General features: G+C 36.3%; 1 protein-coding gene and 2 long non-coding RNA genes across 5 annotated transcripts in view; 2 read left to right on the top strand and 1 right to left on the bottom strand.

Annotated features, from left to right (window-relative positions):
• Window positions 1-17,759, top strand: part of LOC117336845 (myotubularin-related protein 13-like) — a 65,149-nt gene extending 47,390 nt beyond the window's left edge. The window contains exons 30-41 of one of the 2 annotated variants that reach the window (XM_033897502.1): window positions 3,752-3,799; window positions 6,832-7,031; window positions 7,410-7,583; window positions 8,091-8,381; window positions 8,867-9,047; window positions 10,710-10,837; window positions 11,572-11,799; window positions 12,254-12,557; window positions 13,114-13,266; window positions 13,945-14,096; window positions 14,744-14,875; window positions 15,179-17,759. In XM_033897502.1, the coding sequence (XP_033753393.1) occupies window positions 3,752-3,799; window positions 6,832-7,031; window positions 7,410-7,583; window positions 8,091-8,381; window positions 8,867-9,047; window positions 10,710-10,837; window positions 11,572-11,799; window positions 12,254-12,557; window positions 13,114-13,266; window positions 13,945-14,096; window positions 14,744-14,875; window positions 15,179-15,268 (2,081 nt within the window). In that variant the 3' untranslated portion in view covers window positions 15,269-17,759. The remainder of the gene's footprint in view (window positions 1-3,751; window positions 3,800-6,831; window positions 7,032-7,409; window positions 7,584-8,090; window positions 8,382-8,866; window positions 9,048-10,709; window positions 10,838-11,571; window positions 11,800-12,253; window positions 12,558-13,113; window positions 13,267-13,944; window positions 14,097-14,743; window positions 14,876-15,178) is intronic. The other variant, XM_033897503.1, reaches the window with a different exon arrangement.
• A 225-nt stretch (window positions 17,760-17,984) lies between these two features.
• LOC117336844 lies at window positions 17,985-21,504 on the bottom strand. Its single transcript, XR_004534667.1, has 2 exons — window positions 21,280-21,504; window positions 17,985-20,873 (listed from the first exon to the last, which is right to left on the bottom strand). It is a non-coding gene; the product is annotated as an uncharacterized LOC117336844 (long non-coding RNA).
• On the top strand, window positions 21,225-22,613 carry LOC117336843. Of its 2 annotated transcripts, none has more exons than XR_004534665.1 (2): window positions 21,225-21,242; window positions 21,502-22,613. It is a non-coding gene; the product is annotated as an uncharacterized LOC117336843 (long non-coding RNA). The 2 variants fall into 2 exon arrangements; XR_004534666.1 differs by lacking the exon at window positions 21,225-21,242 and adding an exon at window positions 21,429-21,445.
• Window positions 22,614-25,140: the final 2,527 nt, after the last annotated feature.

Raw genomic sequence — 25,140 nt, 5'->3', positions numbered from 1 at the left:
TTAATAGACCGCACTGACCGTTACAGTCGTACTCTGAATACCTCGGCAGTAATTACGCTATTGTTTCAGCAGTTTACAGATTTAATAGGCACCGGTGACTGTTTCATTTCTACACCTGTAAAAACATCAGCCGAGTATATCTACCGTTGTGTCGGAGATTAGTTCCGCTTCAGCGAGCGGGTAGATGAGTTGTTGACTATCGTGTGTACTATTATCGGCGACCGCCTTATGAAATTACCTGATGTAAGTAAAACAGTACCGTTTATCACCGACAGTTGTTGTTATAAGATTCCACCGACAATTTCTTTCATGAATTTATGAAACACTTATAATCGCGTATTATAATCGGTAGAATTGTAGTGCCGATACAAACGGAATTTCGATGTTGAAAAAATTTCGGCGTTTACCACCGATCGTTGGGACACACAAATGATACTTCGAGTTATTCGATCATTTTAAGTAGGATTTTTTCGAGTTTTCCGAATTCAAGTTTTCCCAATTTTTTTTTACTATGATAAAGAGAGAATTTGGCAGGGACTGACGAAGTACTTCGAGTTAAGCGGGGTATTCGAGTTTTCCGAGTTCGAGTTAACGAAGTTCCACTGTATGTGTAATTGTGTATCACCTATCATCTGAACCCTGAATATATGAACTGCCAATTATTTGAACCTTGGAAGCAATCATTTAGTTCTTTTTATGTTCAGATAATTGGCCTTCTTCTGTAGTAATTCATGATCCGAATGGAAAATTTCAAATGTGCTTTGACTCAAACAGTCCATGTGCAATGAATATATATTTGTATCCCACCCTCTAAACCACTACTTTGTCATAGTGGCTTCAAAATTACAATAATCTTATTATCATTATCAGGAGTACTCTCAAACATCTCCATAATCACAATCAGGTCAGATCCCAACAGATACTGAAATCTGATGCTATGTAGTGATGCTCTACCCTCAAATCTCTAAACATACAATATGTCTCTAAATATACAATATGTATATGATAGTAATATATACACATCTCCAAATATAGACTTTCTATTTTTAACACCGACCATATGTGCTGTTTACTTTCTTTTTCAGTCGAAGTTGACAACATTAAAAATTTCAGAATATTTGTTTGTGATACTTTTATAATTTGTGACATGTTCTTCATTCTTTCATGTTAATTGTACTATTAATAAGATATAATCTATGTGTGGACAATCTATCAGATCTAAGTGTAAACCAAATCTGGAATGTGGCACCATACTTACATTACATCATTTTATTTCTTTGATTTTATTGACAGGTGTAGAAAAATTCATTTACTGTATCAAATATAGCTTAGCTAGTTCAGATACTTGTACAGAAGAGTTGTACAAGATGAGATGTGTATTGATGTTGATCATACTTCTGATTGGTCAGTTAATCATCAGCTTGTTTTTATTTCAACTTCATTGTTTTGACAGTGAGAGCTGAAATCAACACTCAAAGCAAAACACATCTTGTATATGTATAGGCAATGTATAGGGTAGATTATATTTCATAAAGAAAGCTAATTTTTGAGAGAGAGAGATTTTTTTTTTCTTAAAATAGGCTTCATCCAGATTTTTACTTACTTAACATATTTGTAGATGTGATTTCAGTCCAGCTTACAGGCTACAGGAGTTCATCATTTCTTACTACCCAACAACATCATCGATATCACGGTTCTTAACACCACCTGTCATTTGATTGGTTGAAATCTTCTGTGCATTGCATAACACCCATAGGTAGCTCTCATTTGATTGGTGTATTCCTATCTTGTATAAAATTCTATGTTAGCTTTCATTTGATTGGTTGATTACTACACTTATATAACACCCATAGTAGCTCTCATTGGATTGTTTGATTCCTAAATCATGATTATAACCATTACATTTAAGCTACCATTTGATTGGTTGGTTACTACTTTGTATAACAACTACAGTAGCTATCATTTGATTGGATGATTTCAAAGCAGTAGCTCTAATATGATTGGTGAATTACTTCATTGTACGACACCAACAATATATATAGCTCTCATTTGATTGATTGAATACTACATCATATAAAAAATACAGTAGTTGAAATTTGATCAACTAACACTATCCAAACAAAAATGCTCACTACAAAATTAACTTTAGAAGAGTCTAGAGTGTACATTAAAATTTAAAGGAGACCCGGCCTTTCTGTAAGTAAAATCTAGTGTAGTGAATGTTACCAGGATCTATCAGAGTAATTGGATGTCAACACATATAGGATGGATGTAGTTGTACATGATCTAGTATGTACTATAAGTACTATCTTAAACAGTTTGTTTTGATTACCAGCCAGACTGCAGTATGGATTGCATACACACTAGCTATTAACAATATAATGCCCGTAAACGTAGATTGAGAACCACCAGGAAGATTTATCATACTATATCATACTATATTGGTTGAGAGAACCAGAAACCACTTAATGTTTGAGGAGTCCCAGGGGTCAGGGACAATATATGGTTTGAGGAGTCCCAGGGATCAGGGACACTATATGGTATAGCGAGTTCCAGGGGTCAGAGACAATATATGGTATAAAGTGTCCCAGGGGTCAGGAAAATATATGGCATAAGGAATCCCAGGGATCAGGGACAATATATGGTATAAGGAATCCCAGGGGTCAGGGACAAAATATGGTATAGGGAGTCCCAGGGGTCAGGGATAATATATGGTATAAGGAGTCCCAGGAGTCAGGGACATCTGGTATAAGATGTCCCAGGGGTCAGGGACTATATATGGTATAAGGAGTCCCAGGGGTCAGAGACAATACATGGTATAAGATGTCCCAGGGGTCAGGGACAATATATGGTATAAGGAATCCCAGGGGTCAGGGACATTATATGGTATATGGAATCCCAGGGGTCAGGGATAATATATTAATATATGGTATAGGGAGTACCAGGGATCAGGGACAATATATGGTATAAGGAGTCCCAGGGGTCAGAGACAATATATGGTATAAGATGTCCCAGGGGTCAGGGACAATATATGGTATAAGGAGTCCCAGGGATCAGGGATAATATATGGTATAAGGAGTCCCAGGGGTCAGGGACAATATATGGTATAAGATGTCCCAGGGGTCAGGGACAATATATGGTATAAGGAGTCCCAGGAGTCAGGGACATCTGGTATAAGATGTCCCAGGGGTCAGGGACTATATATGGTATAAGGAGTCCCAGGGGTCAGAGACAATATATGGTATAAGATGTCCCAGGGGTCAGGGACAATATATGGTATAAGGAATCCCAGGGGTCAGGGACATTATATGGTATATGGAATCCCAGGGGTCAGGGATAATATATTAATATATGGTATAGGGAGTACCAGGGATCAGGGACAATATATGGTATAAGGAGTCCCAGGGGTCAGAGACAATATATGGTATAAGATGTCCCAGGGGTCAGGGACAATATATGGTATAAGAAGTCCCAGGGATCAGGGATAATATATGGTATAAGGAGTCCCAGGGGTCAGGGACAATATATGGTATAAGATGTCCCAGGGGTCAGGGACAATATATGGTATAAGTTGTCCCAGGGACTGGGGACAATTATATGGTATACGAAGTGTATGAGTACTAGACAATACATATAAGGAATGGTTGCATTGTGTCTCAACATTACGACCTGTATATGAGGTGTGGGTCACTGGAGTATGTATGTAGACACATGCTGCACACTTATATCTACCTACGTATGTGTGTTTCAGTCCTCACCTTGCCTCGGCGGTCACGGTCACGAGCTGGTTACTGGCAAAGTATACTGTTTATATATGTCAGGCACTGTGTCCAAGGGAATGAAGCATGTCTGACTTCTGTGGTCGTAAACACAAGTCTACCTCCATCACACAAAACCTGCCAAGGGAGATAATCTGTTTTGTCAGTGAAAAAATAAATTAAATTTTTTGTAACAAATCCTCATATGAAGGAAACTGTCATATTTACAATTGCCTGAAAATTTGGAAGTTTTCAAATTTTGAGAAATTTAAAGTTGAGCTGAATAAATTAAGTTCTTTTGATTTTCTCGGCCAGGGTTTGTGTGAGGGGATCAGGCTTGTTGTGTCAGTATCGGAGTCCTATACAGCAGTACTAACCAAATACATATGTTTTGATTGACAGTTAAGGTCATTGTCCATACCCAGAAACTGGATATCAGTATCCATTTAATTATTTTTACATTGATTGAACATCTTTAATGGATTGCCAGCTCGGAAACTTGTGATTGGATGTCGCAGTATCTATTCTACAAATATATATAAATTGCCTATTTTGCTCTGAGTTTTATCATTGAATGAGAGTTCTAAATGTATTTGATAAACATTTTAATTTTGCACATGTATTTTATGATATATAAAACATATAATAATTAAGCTTTGCATTAATTTTTACAAGCATTTTAATGCCAGTGTCTGCAAAATATAAATTGTAATGAATTACTAAATAGTGTTGAAACGCATGTATATCAACTAAAATTATCAAAAAATTGAAGATAGTGATTTCTATTAAAAAACTACAGTCAGAATTCAGGATATCCTTCACTAGAGGTGGTTAATCATTGTCGGGATGGTGAACTTGGCTGGAACAATAATATGGGGTATTGTCATTCTCCAGGCTTTCCTTTTAATTGCTCAGTTCTTTGAAATGACAATTCCTATTTTAGCAAAATACTCCAATGTCGGCTGACCCTTTAAAAATGTTGCAGTGTGAGAGTTTTGGCCTAGTACAAAGCTAACCGGTTAAAATCATGATAGTTTGTATGCTTGCATGCCAGTTGAGATGGATAATGATATATAATTATGTGTTAGAAGTGAAAAAAAAAATAGCAATTGTAGATGTATACGAGTGGGCATGGAAGCATGGCAGGAGTGAAGGAATGGTTGAATAGAGTGTTGTGTTAGTTACGTATCGGGGGAATCATCGACCACCCCCCAACCCCCGGGTAATACAAGGTTATAACTAACACATACATACACAACTCTGTAGTGGGAGTAGCTGGTTGATCTTTAATGGGTCATGTTTCCTGCTTCTTTGTTCTTAATTGTCATTTTGGTCTTTCACTCAATCTTTGACATTTGTCTTTTCTGTCTTTCACTCAATCTATGACATTCTAGCTGACATTTTGTCTTTTCTGTTTTTCACTCAATCTTTGACATTCTAGCTGACATTTTGTCTTTTCTGTTTTTCACTCAATCTGACATTCTAGCTGACAATTTGTCTTTTCTGTCTTTCACTCAATCTATGACATTCTAGCTGACATTTTGTCTTTTCTGTCTTTCACTCAATCTATGACATTCTAGCTGACATTTTGTCTTTTCTGTCTTTCACTCTATTTTTGACATTCTAGCTGACAATTTGTTCAAACAAAAATGTATCTAAATCTTTATTGTTTCTGTCTGTGACTTTTGTCATTGTTCTTGTTATTCCATTGTTTCATTCTGTCTTTTGGTTCTTTTTCCTTGGTGTTGTCCCTGATATATATCATTCTCTTTCTTTCACTCAGGCTTTCTCATTCATCTTTCAATGTTTTCTTTTATCTCTTTCCTCTATTTTTCTCTCTGTCTCATTACCCTAATTTTCTGTCCTTTCTTGGTGTCTCATTCAAATCTTTTTCCTTTTTGTCTTTCATTCATTTTTTTTCCTTTTGTCTTTTACTCATTTTTTCTTTAATCTTTTTTCTTTTTATCTTTCACTCAATCTGTTTTCTTTGTATCTTTTAATCAGACTTTTTATCTGTCATGATCAACATTCAATCTGTTGTACTTCCACTATACTATCTCTCTATCTTGCATGTCCTTTTTGTGCTGCCTTTGTCTTCTTTTCTTGTTACATCAACTTATCTCTTCTCTCCTGCATGCCCTCTTCCTCACATTGACAATTTTTTCTCCTCTTCCTTCCTTTATCACCCTGTCTATTTACCTGGCCCCACTCCTGTATTAACTGGTGTCTTTAGACTTGCTTTGGTTTCCCCACTGTTAACCTGTACCAGCACCTGTAGTGGTAAATTACTGTACAGTGATTCTACCACCTGGATTTGTACCATTAAAGTAAAATGTCACTATACACTGGTGGGGTCGCAAATACTTAGAAATATTAGATACACAATCACAGCCTGAAAAAAATATTGACAGAACTTCTGTCAGGGTTAAAGAGTTTAGGAAGAAGTTTCGCTGTTTTCCTGGTGAGTCTCTAACACAGCATTACTGACCAACATCTTGTATATCATACATATATCAGTGGTCTAGCATGGTCTGACACAGTTATCTGCCCTTCCCTGTAAGTATTACAACTGTCATATTTATGTCTGCTTCATTCATTGTACTAGTGATATACACACTAATGTTTCTGAAGGATGTCCTCAAACTAAAATATGGTAGACCCTTACATGCTGCATGGTCGGACAATGTGTAGCCGTGTGTGCTGATCATTTAGGCCAGGTCTGTTACCATGGCAACTATTCATCATGAAGCCTCACTTTCAAATATGATAGCATGATAATGAAGATAATCTTGACTACTAGCAAAAACTGAACATTTTAAAGTGTGCAGTAGTATAAAAACTTATCTTTGACATTTTTATTTTCACCATCATTGTCATTTTGATTCTATAATTAGTTGATTGGTATAGATATCGCTCTCTTTTGAAATGTTCTTTTACTTGTATTGCTCTGTATATGTAAACTGTGATCATACTCATGTATATGTTTGTACCCAATGATTATGCCTGATGTTACATGTTGTAGCCTGAAACACCATGATGTATTGGTCCTACATTTACCATATATGTATTTCAGCTTTCGGCAGAATCGGCAGCATTAAGGATAAGTCACGGATGAGCGGCACTGCGAGCCTCGACTCATCTGCCGCTCGTATTAACGGAGCACTCAGCGATGGTAACTATGGCGACCGCAGCCACGGAGATCTCATCAACAACTCTGTGCAGGGTCTTAAGCGGGTGGCTCTGTATGTCCTAGGGGAGAAGGCTCAAATGAAGGTACTACACCCAAAACTTTCAAAAAATAAACTTCCAATTTGTATGGAGACCATGTATATATATATATATATTTTAAACTTAAATATCAAAGATCAAATAAAAAAGTAACTTCAGATTCAACCAGGTCCTTCATATGTACATGTATTTTCATTTTGTCAAACTTAACACCTCTGCTTTTTATTCAGCTGAATTGTTCATAACGCTAAAGTGAGACCTGGGCAGCCCTTGATGTGATAATATATTTGTCCTATACCAGTAAAAGTCACAAGTTTGCCAATCAGGCAGAACCAGTCTTTCAGAATTCCGTTTAACCACAACTGTTTTACTTCATATGAAAGCTTGTTTTTCTGAAGACCATGAATGGATTAATTTTTTTAGGGTATAAAAATGGAATCTTTCCCGAAGTGTGACTTTATACCTGTGGATTTCTATGAAGTGCGTCACGTCAAGGCTAGCTTTAAAAAGTTGATGAGGGCTTGTGTACCTAGTGCCCCGCCAACACAGGAGAACACGTTTTATAAGGCAGTGGAGGAGTGCGAGTGGCTTTTACAGGTACACATACACTAGTATAAGTATGTTGTCAATGGTGGTAACACTTTGTTGTTAAACCAACATTTGCTAAATTCAGGAGAATTTGGTTGTTATAGATTAACTATGCTTCTAAGAAAATACATTTGTATTTAAAAAAAAAATTGATACACTGTAGCACATTGAAAAGCAATTATGAAAAAACAAATTTTTTAACTGATTCAGAAATTCTTTATAAAAATTCAAAGTTTTTGAAAATAGATTGTTGATAATTTACTGTTCATAATGTCATTAGGTAAACATTTTCAGTATTAACTTTGGATTCGGGGGAAATCCACAATAGACTTTTTTTTTTCTTTTTTTTTTTTTTGTAAAATAGCTATTTTAGTATTCTAAGAATCTGACATTTTCGCCGATCTGCTTGACACTTCTAGCCCCTAGAACATTTGACAGTGCAGACATAAGGTACATAATTATGTATATATAATCATTATTGTACATATTACGTGACCTTGCTGTTTTTGTCTCCAGATTCAGAACATCCTGCAGCTTGCTGGTGCCACGGTTGACCTATTAGATGTACAGGGGTCATCTGTGATGATGTGTTTGGAGGACGGCTGGGATTTTACAACGCAAGTAGTGTCTGTAGCACAAATTCTCCTTGACCCATACTACCGCACTATCGAAGGCTTCCGTGCCCTTGTGGAGAAAGAATGGTTGTCTTTTGGACACAGGTTCACGCATCGCAGTAACCAAACAGCAGCTAACCAAGCCAGCGGTTTCGCTCCACTCTTCTTGCAGTTCCTCGATGTAGTTCATCAGGTTTGTCTTACATTTGTATTATAAGCTTTCCTCGTCAGATAATAGGTTACAGCACAGAGGTTTGTGTGGCAACCTTGGTTTGGCCTCAGATTATGTGTTGAAATAATTACCAGGCAGTGTAGGTTTTTCCTGGTAAAATAACTATATTTTGAATAATCTTCAAATAGTAAGAATTGATACAAGTTCACATAAACTCCTAATGAAATTATTTTATATTTAAATCAGATTCCCAAAATTTGCAGTTTATTCCTGAAAAATTTCCTTTCTAATTCACCAATTTTCTTCACAATATAAGTCACAAAGGCCCCATCCCAAACCAGTGGACTTGTAGATTTTGTTTCAGCTCATGAAAATTTTATTTTCAGTATTTTCTATGAAAATATAGGAAAGCAAGACAAGTAGAATTTTTACAATCTGTTCAGCTTCAGTACTTTTAATATATATGCATGTTCTTTGTTACAATTTAAGACTGTTCATTTGTACAGGTTATGAACCAGTTCCCTCTGTCGTTTGAATATAATGAGTTTTACCTGCGTTTCCTGGCCTACCACTACGTAGCTAGTCGCTTCAGAAGCTTCATGTTGGATAACGAGTATGAGCGTATGGAGGCCGGCTGGCTGTGTGAGGAGAGGAAGACGCCCAAGATTGATGACACAGATGTAGAGGGTGAGCCAATCAATACTTATTGTGTAATTTGAAAAAAAAAAAGAGGGGAAGGGAAGCAAAATTATTTTAACACCTGAAAAAGACTTCACAAGAATCTTTTTAGAAAATTCTTGAAGGATTCAAAATTATCCTGAATGGTATCATTAAAATAATTAAATTTATCATGTAGAACTGTTTGGTTGTTAAAATTCATAGGGTAAAATAAATTTCACAGTTGTCATAACAACACTCTGTAAGTATTCTGTAGCAGCACTTTTATAATATTCGCTGGTCATTTATTTTTGGGCTATTTAAAATGACCCCAAATATAGCGAAAATAAATCCAAAAATATTGCAAACAAGGCAGGATTTGTATTGTTATTACATTTGTATGCTTATGGTAACAAACTACGAAAAAAATTACATCCAAGCATCATCAAATCAACTTTGCCACTTTACCCAGTGAACTTTGTGTGTCTCTGGTAAACAAGTTTGTTCAGTGTTAATGGCTGTTGAATTTTATTTTAGGAATCAATGATTCAGAAATATATAAGTAAGGATGAAGGCCACATAATTATTATTCAAATTTTTATGCCCCCACCATGAAAATGGGGTGGGGGCCATATAGTGTTACCCATTTCCGTCCCGTCCTGATGCAATGTAACTAGCTAATCTCAGGAACTGCCGATGGGATCCTCACCAAACTGTATTTTGGGACATTTTCTAGTTTATATATATATACAATTATTATACCCCCGCAACGAAGTTAGGGGGAGTATACTGGAATCGGGTTGTCCGTCCGTCCATCCGTCTGTCTGTAGACACATTGTCCGGACAACTCCTCCTAAACTAATGGGCCGATTCCAATGAAACTTTACACAAATATTAATGATCATGTGCAGATGTGCATGCCACTTTCTTTTTCCCAAAATTATGGTTGCTATGGCAACTGGTCTCTATAAACAGGTTTTCCGATAAGAACCATAACTTTAAGTTTGTCCGGACAACTCCTCCTAAACCGAAGGGCCGATTTCAATGAAACTTCACACAAATATAGAGGACCATGTGTAGATGTGCATGCCACTTTCTTTTTCTCAAAATTATGGTTGCTATGGCAACTGGTCTCTATAAACAGGTTTTCCGATAAGAACCATAACTTTAAGTTTGTCCGGACAACTCCTCCTAAACCGAAGGGCTGATTTCAATGAAACTTCACACAAATATAGAGGACCATGTGTAGATGTGCATGCCACTTTCTTTTTCTCAAAATTATGGTTGCTATGGCAACTTGTCACTATAAACAGGTTTTCCGATAAGAACCATAACTTTAAGATTGTCCGGACAACTCCTCCTAAACCGAAGGGCCGATTTCAATGAAACTTCACACAAATATAGAGGACCATGTTTAGATGTGCATGCCGCTTTCTTTTTCTCAAAATTATGGTTGCTATGGCAAGTGGTCACTAAATTACTGGTTAATCTTAGTTAGCCTCTAATTAACAGTTCGAATTCACCATTGTTGACGTTGATTTATTAACAGACTTATTTTTGTGACGTTGATTTATTAACAGACTTATTTTTGTGACGTTGATTTATTAACAGAAGTATTTTTGTGACGTTGATGTATTAACAGACATGTTTTTGTGACATTGATGTATTAACAGACTTATTTTTGTGCTTCAGGTGGGTTTGCCTATCGTCATCAACACCAGCCCAGTCTAGGAATGTCGGTCTGGGACTACATCGACAAACATCACCGCAAGTCGGCCATCTTCTGGAACTTCTACTACAGCCCACATGACCAGGAGGTGGTAAGTCTATGTTGCTCTGGGAAACCAACACCCATCAGGCTAGGGGCCGCGGTGGCCGAGTGGTTAAGGTGTCCCGACACTTTAACACTAGCCCTCCACCTCTGGGTTGCGAGTTCGAAACCTACGTGGGGCAGTTGCCAGGTACTGACCGTAGGCCGGTGGGTTTTCTCCGGGTACTCCGGCTTTCCTCCACCTCTAAAACATGGCACGTTCTTAAATGACCCTGGCTGTTAATAGGACGTTAAACAAAAACGAACCAAACCAATACCTATCGGGCTGGGGGTTGTTAGGTACTGCAGTGTTGACAAAGGAAATTTAGTCTATAATAAACAACAAATTAGTAGATTATGAGACCAACTGGTTATATTGTAGTCATAGAATTGTGTTGAGAAGGGAAATTCAGTCTTTTGACTACGGTAACAAAGAAATTAAAGTGGACTGTGAAATTAATTGAATATTCAATTTTAAAGAATAATGAAGTGAATAATAAGTTTTAAAGAATAATGATCAGAAATAGGAATACCAATCTCTAGCATTTTAAATCTAGAAAATGTCTAAAATATTTTATCTATTGTTGGCCTTTAAAAATTGTTTTATTGATAAGACTGCTGGAGGTGTCAGTGCTTTAGGCACTGATTTTTCCATTTAAAATTCAGTAAATAAGTTACATAAGGGCAATCATATATTCTTTCATTCAGCGAATCATTAATTTTGTGCACATATCTTTCTGCTAGGTACTGCGACCATACTCTAACATGTCAAACCTGCGTGTGTGGGAGTATTATCTCACTGAGGACTTGGCCCACGGGCCTCCGTACGAAGTCGAGGTTGCACAGCGAGAAATACAGCTGAACGAGGAGGAGGCTGCGGAGAGCTCGGGTCAGAGGTCACGTAAGGTTGTCAATGGTTGCTATGACAACATACGAATACAACAGCCTGATTGTTTTACATGGCAGCTACAGGTAGGTTGTAACAGGGTTTGTTTCTATATTACCATGGAAACAGGTTCTTAACTTATTCATTTAAGGATTGAATCTTCCTTTTATTGATTCCATAAGGTGGTGAATTGAGTTTGTCTGGAGACAAATTCCATTAACTGCAAATCAGTTTATGATCAAATTGTTTAAAAAAAAACAAATCCACGAGTGTTTTACATGATTACTTATTGCTAAAATGTTGAATGGTCATTTTCATAGACCTTGATACAAGTTTTTATTACACAGAAACCGTTTTTCAGATTTTCTTTTTAATTCTTTGATATATTCTAATTTAGATAATTACCACCAAGAATTTCAACTTCTGTGGCAGATAAGTTATAGTCAAATGGTGTAAAATTAGGATTTGCTTTCCCTGAAAGACGAAATGGATACAAATTTTCCGATATCCACTCAATAATTATTTGATGTTCTATTGCAGGAGATGTATAAGATAGAGAGTGATTTGGGCCTGCTACCACAGAAGTGGAAGACGATCTGGGACAAAATAGAACGTCCCAACCGAGAGACCATCCACAGGAACGCCTCATTCAACACTCAAATGGTGCGATCCCACGGCCGCTCAATCCACAAGCGATCCACTCTGGAGATCCTCGTCAAGGGCAAGATGCTTGGCGAGGCGGCCAAGATGTTCAGCCAGCCCCACAGATTTGAGAAGTACACCTACACAACACCTGTGTACTGTGACTATTGTTCTCAGGTCCTGTGGGGGCTTCTCAAGACAGGTAGTGTATTGCAGATGTTATCTCCTAAGTGTGTGTGTGTGAAAATGTGAAATCGGCACAAGGCATGTCATCATTGCAAAAATGAGAAACAAAACCTTGATTTTAACTCAAGACATAAAACAAGGGGACAATATGTAGAAGGGATTAATATCTCCTTAACTTAAGGAAATATCTAAACAGAATTTCCCATAGGAAAGTGTTACAGAATTCAAGGAAATATGCTTAACTAAGATTTTCCAGTTAAGTCCAATATTGCCTTCCTATGTGTGGAAAATTCTAAAATAAGGAACATTGATGAAGCTATGACCAGGATAAGCCTCCTCTGTTTCATTGAAGACACTTATAAGTCAAATCCTGGTAATTCTCAAACTAAGAACCAGAGTCATGAAAAGGGAATCTCCAGGCGTGTTTAAACTGCAGTGAAATAGATATTTCCCAATATGATGATGATGTTGACCTTTAAAGTGTCAAATTGTCAGGATCAATCCGTAAGTTAAGGTTATGCTTACACGATAGTCACTAAAGCAGATTCTCTAGATGTGATGTTGTGTTATAGGCATGCATTGCGCAGACTGTGGATACAACTGTCATGAGAAGTGTGTCAACAATGTACCAAAAAACTGTACGAAACTCAAGATCGTCGCCGATAGCAACAGCAGCTCGAATGTGTCTCGGGCAGGAGGCTCAGAGTCCGGGTCCGTCACAGGGGGTGAGTGTCTGACTGTTGTTCAACTTAGAAAGTTCTAAGGTACATATGATACCAGTGTCATTGACTGAGTATAAATTATGTGCTTATCTGCAGAAGTGTGTCGTAAAAACTTCACCCACAAATTTTTCGTTTTAATGAAGATCACCTGCAGGTAATACAGCAGATTACCATCTACAGCTGTGACAATCCATAAAGCATTATTGGCGTCGGTGATAATTAACTGTTGTGAATATGGTGTGTCAATTATTTGAATATAAATCAAAGAAATTAAATTGTGTAAAACTCTTACCGTAAATATCTGTAATTTGCGTAGGTACTTTTTGGGGCTGAAAATGCTGGGAAAAAACTTCTATCCGTATTTTTTGCACATGAAAAATTTTGACCAAAAATGATGTCCTTGGGGTCCCAAAAACGATGTATGAATATTACACTAACACAGATTAGCACAAAAATTTGGTTAAAATCATTCTACTAAATACTTGATGATTGAAATTCCATGCATTTAGTATTTGTGTATACACAAGGAAATAATAAAACCCAACACAAAGTCCACATGTGTACACATCTATGTAAATGAAAATGCAGATAGCCTGCGAAAGGCTTCTTCCGATGTATAAAATAGTATAATACATTGGGTATACTGAGGAAAGTAAGGTATATGTAATTTATGTACACCAGTGGCAACGGTAGCCAGCAGTTCCCCTGGATATGAACAGATGTCGTCAGGCAGTGGGGAACAACAGACGTTTGAAGGATACTTATTCAAACGAGGCGCGCTGCTTAAGGGGTGGAAACAGCGCTGGTTTGTCCTCGACTCGACCAAACATCAGGTTAGTCTTGGAGTTCTGCGATATTAAAAACTGTGAGGTTTTAGTCTAAAATTTCATAAAAAAGTTAATTCTAATCAAAATGCAATTGATGTTACATTTACGCATAATTAGTGTTGTAAATGCCACATCTTTCTGTTGATATCACAGATATTGTAGTATATCAGGTATTTTTGTGCATAACTGATTTTTGCGAAATTTAGTAACCTAATGAAAATTGCAAAATATTAATAAAACCGTAAAATTTGTCTGTATTGGCTGTCTGTACGGGGCTTAAATATTAATAAAACTGTAAAATTTGGGGCTCTCCATATGTTCTTGTATGGTTGTAACCTAGCTGTCTAGACATACTTACATAAACACTTATAGTCGTGAGCACTTCTCAAAATAAATATTATTATGTACGACTCTAATCTAGAAATGGTCTGTTGGACGTCTGTAGCAATCGTCAGTATTTATTATCGTGAAGCCCAGTGTGGGAGTAGAAATATTGTGTATTACTTAAATCTTCTGAAATGGAAAAATCTTTTTAGAAAAATTGTTGACAATACATTTTAATGGTTTTAGAAAAATTGTACCTTGCAAAAATAAACCGCTATACGGTACATAGCTATGGAAGTTTTGTAAATTTCACATCTTTGTGTTGACAGCTGAGGTACTATGACGCTATGGAAGATTCTAGTTGTAAAGGATTCATCGACTTGCTGGATATTGTGTCAATACAACCTATCAAAAACGTTCAGGGGGCACCGAAGAGATCTGACGAAAATGCTTTCTTTGAGGTGAACAACATTTCATTCTTGATATTATGAACTAAGATAATTTCCTTGATGAAAATTTGCTGCCTTTAGTTGGATTTTGGTCTGTTTTGATTTTGTTTTCATCAAAATTCAAGCTTAGTAATTATTGCTGTAGCAGAGGCTCAGAAATCTGTGTTCATTCTTTTTGCATAATCAATATATTTTCATCTCTGCATTGATACGGAAATGTTGTAGCAAAACTAGTTTCATCTGTTTTAGTTATAATGTTTGATTATTTAAATATTTAGATATCAATTTAAATCCTGGTATTTGGTCATGTTTCAGTTGAAGACAGTTCGCCGGGTGTACAACTTTCTGGCGTTCGACGCTAAGACTGCCCAGGAGTGGATCGACCGGATACATAGCTTTATATGAGGGCTTGCTTAGAATCCTGTCACATCATTGCCTATCAGTCCTGTTCACTTGAATCGATGGAAAAACAGTTCTGAACTAGTATTTACGAATACGTCATAATAAACTACTGAAAGTGTAACTTTATATGGCTTGTGAAAATGATCGGAGATCTTCAATCATGTGTTCAGATTTAAAGCTAGCATGTTTTTCGGTGTTGTGAAGGTCACAGGATGTACCACGACAGTCGGATAGTCAAGTATTTGGCGTAGTGTTGTGACGGTCTTGCGATGTACCACTGAGGTCAGACAGAATATGTGTTGCATAGTGTTGTGATGGACCTAGGGAATAACTGGTCACAAAACTTGGTTGTGAGGGATGATGAAAGTATAAATGACCTTGCTAGAGGTCAAACTGACCACAGACAGACTGACCACTACAACATGTAACCTCACAGCAGATACACATTACAAGCAATTTGTTGACATGTCAATAGAATATGACTACTCTTAAATGTTTTTCACGTAACTTTTTATCGTTGATGTCTCATGTATTTTCATTCATTGGAAAGGTTCTTTTGCAATTCTGAAATTACAGATTTAAGCAAATTTTAGATGATTTTAAAAATAAGTTTAAGATTTTATCTGGATTTCCATTAAATAAAAAAAAAACAATCATTCTGAAACTATAAATTCAAGCAAGTTTTAAATAGATTTTTTACTTTTATCTTGATTGGCATTGAAGAGAAACCATAAATTCAAGCAAATTTTAAATAAATTTTAAAATTCTACCTTGACTCACATTGAAGAGAAATTGCATGTGTTGCGCTGTGTATCTTGCAGTGGTTCGCTGATAATGACAATTGTAAAGATAGATGATTGATAAATCTCACCTCATATATTTTATGTAAAATGTATGTATGGGACATGGTCCTGCAGACTATTTGTGTGGGTGGGCGATGTAGTGCATGGAGGATGAGTGCGAAACTAGGGCTGATTATAATCTGTTTTTACAGGGGGATCAACTGTTTATAACTTGCACAACACCATACTATTTATTTTACTTCATACTTGAATACTATGACATTATTGTGTCAATTTTATGTAATTATAATCATAAGTAATTAATAACATTTTTTCGCCATGTAGTGTAATAAATTTATGTATAAAAATGCATAGGTTTGATATAGCAGTGTGATTTGTTTTAATCATTTGTAAAAGAAACCAGTTTTATTGTAGATATTGATGTAAATGTGTATCAATTAGGCCATGATTTTCTCACCTTTGTAAATAGTCATGGAGTTATTTCCCTTTGTGTAGAGTTATCTACCTTCCTCAGAGTTGTCTGTCCACTGTACATATATGTAATGTATATACTTCAACGTACTTGTACAGTCTTTAATGCTATGCTGCAGTATAACTGGCATTTTATGTTCAAGACTGATGCAACAATAGTTTAAAACTTCTCGATGTGTCTGTATTAAATTATTCTATTATTCTAATTTAATTATATGTTTTGTAAATCTTGAGGAGTCTATTTGAAATTATTATATTTTAGTATTTTAACTAAACACAAGTTTGTGAAGTTTAAAAAACAAAAGTTTCTAGGAAATACTTTGAGTTCATTGGAAAAATCTACCTATATTTGAATACCACTAATATAATGTAAATTTTAAAGGAGCATTATCTATCTTTGGCATAATTTTTTTTTTTTTTTTAATTTCTTTAATTTATTTTGTTGAACAATTTTTCTGGTCATGGATTTTCATCATTTAAAGGATAACTTTAACACTTACTGATAACTTGGATTGGTTCAACTTCCAACACCTTACACTAACCAAACTTTAACAATGTTTTCAATATAAGTATTGTTTTAAATAATATGTCTTTTGTTTGATACATTTTAATAACATGGAACATTTTACATGGATTTTATAAATGTCTTTAACAGGGTGTAAGGCACATTGACTACTATTGGTATATATAGAACTAGTACACAGTATTAACTTTCTTTTCTGTTGAGTTGTCAGTAACACATGTAGACATCAGAAACCCATAAAATTTACATCTCTAGTCATACATATCATAGATAGCTCAGATTTCTGTTTTATCATATAACAAGAATCTAAATGTACAGGAAAAAAATTTCCAGAATGAGGTGGATATTTCATCAAAGACACATTTGTATTAATAGACATTTGATTGAACAATATTTACAAAATAATAAATGATAGAAATATGGCTACTTTTTATAAGATAAAATATAATTTTTTATCTTGAATTGTCAATAGAAACACTTACAGGTTTCTTTACAAACAGGGTTGGATGCTAAAGGGACGATACATATGATTAAGTGCTAAACCCCTTGATGTAGGATATTATGGATTAATTGTACGGGTGTTAGCTAAACCTGTATTTATTTGACCTCTGAAGGGGTCGCGGTGGCCGAGTGGTTAAGGTGTCCCGACACTTTATCACTAGCCCTCCACCTCTGGGTTGCAAGTTCGAAACCTACATGGGGCAGTTGCCAGGTACTGACCGTAGGCTGGTGGTTTTTCTCCGGGTACTCCGGCTTTCCTCCACCTCTACAACCTGGCACGTCCTTAAATGACCCTGGCTGTTAATAGGACGTTAAACAAAAACAAACAAACAATTTGACCTCTGTAACAATAGGAAGCATTTTAAAAAGAGATATAGCAAATCTACTATATTTATGAGTGTAACAGAGACTGCAGCAGACATTTTTGTCACGTTAATGTTGCTTTGATATCCATGACATAATTTCAACCAAAGAATTCTCATTTTTGTTGACATGCAGATTATTTCATAAAATTTTCGTTTGTAATTTGTTTTGGTATTTTCTGGTGGTGTCATGTTTTTTCACTGACGATGACATTTTTATGAAATCTGTTTCAATTTTTTTGAAATTTGAAAACATGATCTTCCCAATCTGATTGCGTTGACAGCAAAAGTAACATATATGTTTTATGAATGCCATGAAAACCAAAGTCTGCTGATTTGTAAATATCAATTTGAATTGCTTGTAAAGGTGTAAAAATATGCTACATTGTTTGCTGAAAATATTTCAAGCAATATACTGTTCATGAATTGTTGCTGAGATAACAATATATTACAATCATTGTTGTTTGGGGAGGTCATGAAATAATGCTGGAGACATAAACAACACACATTTGAGATTGTAATGAACAATTGCTGAAAAAACAACATGTTGTTTGCAATGACAGTGAAATATAATGCTAGAGAAATTAGACAACATGTTGTTTGGGAGGTTATGAATTATTACTGAAGAAACAACACGTTGTTTGTGGTAAAGATTTGGCTTTGATAGAGAAGAAAACAACATATTTGGACAGTTGTAAATTATTATTGAAGAAACAACATGTTGTTTGTGGCAAACATTGCACTCTGCTAAGATATAAACAACATGTTGTTTGGGCAGTTGTAAATTATTACTGAAGAAACATGTTGTTTGTGACAAAGATTACAATTTGCTAGGTAAGTAAACAACATGTTGTTGGGGGCAATATTGATTTATTGCTAGTGAAATTTGATATAACTTGTTGATTAGATAAACTGTTGTTTAGGAGTGTAATCTTATATATTTTGTATATATAAATCTAGCAATGCCATAAGCATCACTCCCACACCATACAGCTGCATTGATAATTAGCATCCTACACTTAAATCATGAACTGTCGGACAGTTTCGGTACAATTGTAAACGAGTATAACAATGTGTTTCGTACAATGACAAAGCTTTACCTTTACAATGGGTAAGTCAACATGTACACATTTCGAAGGTAACAAAATTATCTACAGCATTTCGCTGTTACTGGGGGCTAAAGGGCGTTACACAGAACCCCACTTCACGTTTTGTATATGTATGTGAACTATTATGTTAAATCATATAGACCCGTGGGCTAGGTATCTGTGTCATGCCACTTGGCCTTGAAGCGAGTGTCCTAAATGGCATAGTTCTGATAAGTAGTGGATCAATCATTAAATTCTAGTATTACCTGTATATATTTCATTGAATATTTATGTGGTGTACACAAATTTGTATTTCATCTGTACAGTCAAAATAACCACATGACACTTAGCTTATTGTACATACATATATATCGCCATGACCGTGTCTTTTGTACAACATTAGCTGGCTCAAACCTCGCTACTTACGGGACAGCTGTTTTCTACTCGTCAGTAATGCTTATTTTGAAGTTTTAGTCTAAGAGCTATGCATTTATATATTAGTGTTGTTGTGATACATCCTGTTTTTTCTACTTTTATTTTGTCATATAGCCCATACCATGTCGTGTGTTTCTATGTTGAATCATCGCTGTTCTACACCATACGGAAACCTTGTCAGCCATACTCTGACCATACGGGGAGTCGCCATACTTACTCATTTCTAAATATACTACTTGTGCATGTTCGTGTTAAGGATTTCATCAGTTTGTGTGAAACTGACAGCATATAGTTTAATGTCCATGTGAGATTTTACCACATAATCAAGTCAGAGAAGTCGGGCTTAGCTCACTGTCGATTTCATGAAGTCGGGTTTTTATCATCATTTTGTCGTTATTTCATACATAAACTCTGTCAGGGTATGTGTTTAGGCCAGTAATGTCTTTGTTAACAAATCTGTTGGAAATAGAGAAAACTGAAGTACCAGTTGATCATCCCTCACACTTTACCAGTAAAATCAATTGTAACTAAAATTATAAAACTAACATTATTTTGATATCATCATCCCTTTCATGTGATACAAATTCAGAGTACATACGTTATGTTTTTCTGCTGAAATGTTGATGATTTTTCCTAAAATTTTGAAAATTTCGTACCAAAAGGCCCAAGAGGCTTGAAGCAAATTTCCTCTCTGTGTATTCAGATGATACAGTATTTCATGTACCTGTAAATATGTGCATGGTGTCGTAATGTGTTGACAGTTCAGAGGAAGCACTTTAAGCAGTTTCGTTGGTAGTTCTAATAACATCAAGGGCAATCTTTGAGGTCATTTAGAAGCATTTTATTTGCCAGGTGTATTTCAATTTTTCGTTTTTGTTTTATTTACATATAAATCACCAAGATATAATTATTATTGATGCTGCTAGATCAAACAATGCTTTATTAGATGTCTTCTGCAGTCTTTCAGTGAAGAAATGTTCCCAATAAGAGGATGTGTGTTTGTCTTATTACTGTATTCGGGGTGTTTACAGGGAGGGGCTGAGCTACAGGTAAAACTAGAGAGAGTTTAACATTACTTTAGATTTTCACTGATGGCTTCTTACTCAACTATTTTCTATGCATTTTGCCGTACAAGTTACGGCAGTGTACATACAAAAGTTTGTCTGTGTTACCTGCCTTCTGCTTAAGTACATGGATCCTCGTCTCCAATGTGGATATGGTGGATATGGAGTATGTGAAGAGTGGTTCAATGTAATATGTGCCTGTACTCGCATTAATTTGTACACAGATGTGTACCTCTACAATATACATGTACACATTTACATGAAACACATATTATATTAATACTCTGTACATGTTTATTGTACATCAAATACATATATGTGTGCATTTACACCTGTGTACTCTACATCTACACATGTGTACCTGTGTAATGTACATCTATAAATGTGTACCTGTGTAATGTACATCTACACATGTGTACCTGTGTAATGTACATCTATAAATGTGTACCTGTGTAATGTACATCTACACATGTGTACCTGTGTAATGTACATCTACACATGTGTACCTGTGTTATGTACATCTACACGTGTTGACCTGTGTAATGTACATCTACACATGTGTACCTGTGTAATGTACATCTATAAATGTGTACCTGTGTAATGTACATCTACACGTGTGTACCTGTGTAATGTACATCTACACGTGTGTACCTGTGTAATGTACATCTACACGTGTGTACCTGTGTAATGTACATCTACACGTGTGTACCTGTGTAATGTACACCTACACGTGTGTACCTGTGTACTGTACATCTACACGTGTGTACCTGTGTAATGTACATCTATAAATGTGTACTTGTTTAATGTACATCTATAAATGTGTACCTGTGTAATGTACATCTATAACTGTGTACCTGTGTAATGTACATCTACACGTGTGTACCTGTGTAATGTACATCTATAAATGTGTACATGTGTAATGTACACCTACACGTGTGTACATGTGTAATGTACACCTACACGTGTGTACCTGTGTAATATACATTTAGGTGTGTACCTGTGTACTGTACATCTACACGTGTGTACCTGTGTAATGTACATCTATAAATGTGTACTTGTTTAATGTACATCTATAAATGTGTACCTGTGTAATGTACATCTATAACTGTGTACCTGTGTAATGTACATCTACACGTGTGTACCTGTGTAATGTACATCTATAAATGTGTACATGTGTAATGTACACCTACACGTATGTATCTGTGTAATATACATTTAGGTGTGTACCTGTGTAATGTACATCTATAATTGTGTACCTGTGTAATGTACATCTACACGTGTACCTGCGTACTATACATCTACACATGTGTACCTGTGTAATATACATCTATAAATGTGTACCTGTGTAATGTACACCTACACGTGTGTACCTGTGTAATATACATCTAGGTGTGTACCTGTGTAATGTACATCTATAATTGTGTACCTGTGTAATGTACATCTACACATGTGTACCTGTGTAATATACATCTATAAATGTGTACCTGTGTAATGTACAGCTACACGTGTGTACTTGTGTAATGTACACCTACACGTGTGTACCTGTGTAATATACATCTAGGTGTGTACCTGTGTAATGTACATCTATAATTGTGTACCTGTGTAATGTACATCTATAAATGTGTACATGTGTAATGTACACCTACACGTGTGTACCTGTGTAATATACATCTAGGTGTGTACCTGTGTAATGTACATCTATAATTGTGTACCTGTGTTATGTACATCTACACGTGTTGACCTGTGTAATGTACATCTACACATGTGTACCTGTGTAATGTACATCTATAAATGTGTACCTGTGTAATGTACAACTACACATGTGTTCCTGTTTAATGTATATCTTCATGTGTGTACCTGTGTAGGGTACACATCTAATATGTCTAACATCCATATATGTACCTCACCTGTACTAAAGGTACCTGTATAATGTATGTACATGTGTAATTTACATGTGAATTGTGTTTCCTTCCCTTCATATAACATGTGTTGTGAAATGTTTGTGTTTATAATTAATTTCATATATGTTTTAGGTGTTCATTACCTTCTGCAAATGATTTTTGTTGACTCTGTGCAATAAAGACATGACTTTTGAGAAAAACTTGTTTGTTATGGTGAATCCAGATAACTTTAGAATGAATTGTTTAATGAAGTTCAAACCTTGAGTGTGGTTTCCACTAAGGGAGGGACAAGCCCTTGACTAGGGGAGGGGCAGGCCTCTATTGACTAGGGGAGGGGCAGGCCTCTATTGACAAGGGGAGGGGCATGGCACTATTGACAAGGGGAGGGGCAGGCCACTATTGACTAGGGGATGGGCAGGCCCTATTGACTAGGGGAGGGGCAGGCCTCTATTGACTAGGGGATGGGCAGGCCCTATTGACTAGGGGAGGGGCAGGCCACTATTGACAAAGGGAGGTGCAAGCCTCTATTGACAAGGGGAGGGGCAGGCCACTATTGACTAGGGGAGGGGCAGGCCACTATTGCCAAGGGGAGGGACAGGCCACTATTGACTAGAGGAGGGGCAAGCCACTATTGACAAGGGGAGGGGCAGGCCACTATTGACAAGGGGGGGGGGGGGGGGGGGGGGGGGGGGGGGGGAGGTAGGCCACTATTGACAAAGGGAGGGGCAGACCACTATTGAATAGGGGAGGAGCAGGCCACTATTGACAAGGGGAGGGACAGGCCACTATTCACTAGGGGAGGAGCAGGCCACTATTCACTAGGGGAGGGGCAGGCAACTATTCACTAGGGGAGGGGCAGGCCACTATTGACAAGGGGAGGGGCAGGCCACTATTGAATACGGGAGGAGCAGGTCACTATTGACAAGGGGAGGGACAGGCCACTATTCACTAGGGGAGGAGCAGGCCACTATTCACTAGGGGAGGGGCAGGCCACTATTCACTAGGTGAGGGGCATGGCCACTATTGACAAGGGGAGGGGCAGGCCACTATTGACCAGGCGAGGGGCAGGCCACTATTGTCATGGGGAGGGGCAGGCCTCTATTGACTTGTGTATGGCTGGCCTAAGATCAAGGGTAACTTTAAAATTGATCTTGGTTTGTGTCTGTCATGCTAAGTTGAGACCACATGCTCACATAAAATTCAAACTTGATCTTTCGTTTGCCTCAAGAAATATTTAGAACTCTATCGACTAATGGAAACCTTGGCCTAAGAATAGATGTAGCCCTTGAAAGTTGTCAATTTGTTTCATGTGTGTCCTTCATTGGATGACATCAAACTTTCTTTTATGATAAAAAAAAAGAACAGAAATGCATAAAATTTACTAGTGCCTTACCATATAATGGGAAACTCGATTGTTGCATTCCAACTGACAACAGATGACTATATAGGTCTCTAAAAACCACATCTTCTCTACCATGTACATGTATCTAAACTTATAATGATCAGAACAATATACTATAACACTTATTCCAATTTCATAAAATGTCAGTTTCTATTATATAAATAACAACAAATTAATTGTTTAAAATGTACATCATCCTGGAAATTCCAGGTCTTGTGTTCTTGTATGAAGATGAGACTAAATTTAAGAATTGGATTTCGAAGATGAGAATGTATTTGTTTTTTAAGTAACCTGCTATAAAGTTAAATCTTCTTCACTGACAAGTATGTATAGGAAATCATTCCAGACACACCACACAGAGGACCACTGCTATAGACAGACTTAATTTAATGGAACATTCAACAAATAAAATTATCAAGGCACCTCTGCCAAAAATACAAGATTATATATCAATACTTTTGAAAATAAATCTTTAATGTATAAATAGTAAATTTCATAAAGAACAAAAATCATGAATGTAAAGATGTATTATCCAGAAATGCTGAGATTCCAGAAATAACTTCCATACCTGTAAACATTACTGATGGACAATGCAAGGCCCGGGCTTGTCAACAAGAGGTATGAAGCTGAAAAATTACAATTCACAAAATATTGATATTTCTTTTACAATTTGATAATCATTTTATTGATCAGAAATGTTATTGTAATGAATAGAAATGAAATGAAAAGTAAAATATCTAAATAGATGTTTATAAAAATTTTGATCAGTAGCTATTGGTGTTACAATATGGTAGATCCTTTGCAAATTCACAGAAAAAAATGTTCGGTAATCTGGGAAACTGAATGCAGGAAATATCTTGTTAATTTGAAAATCAATATATCAAACGTTAATTTCCTAGAACTAGGTGATATAAAGTTACACATGTGTAAACATACAGATGTGTGAACACTGAACATCCAGCAATGTGTCCATACAACTTTCAGCAATGTGTCCATACAACTTTCAGCAATGTGTCCATACAACTTTCAGCAATGTGTCCATACAACTTTCAGCAATGTGTCCATACAACTTTCAGCAATGTGTCCACACAAGTTACAATTTCTAGGAATGTGAATATTGAATATCCAGGAATGTGAATATTGAATATCCAGGAATGTGAATATTGAATATCCAGGAATGTGAATATTGAATATCCAGGAATGTGAATATTGAATATCCAGGAATGTGAATATTGAATATCCAGGAATGTGAATATTGAATATCCAGGAGTGTTCCCATGCAATTTCTAGGAATGCGAACACTGGATATCCAGAAATGTATCCAT

This window comes from Pecten maximus, chromosome 10 (genome assembly GCF_902652985.1).
Source record: "Pecten maximus chromosome 10, xPecMax1.1, whole genome shotgun sequence".
Taxonomy (NCBI): Eukaryota; Metazoa; Mollusca; class Bivalvia; order Pectinida; family Pectinidae; genus Pecten; species Pecten maximus.
Note: the sequence above shows the minus strand (reverse complement) of the source record. Positions and strands in the feature narration are given on the sequence as shown.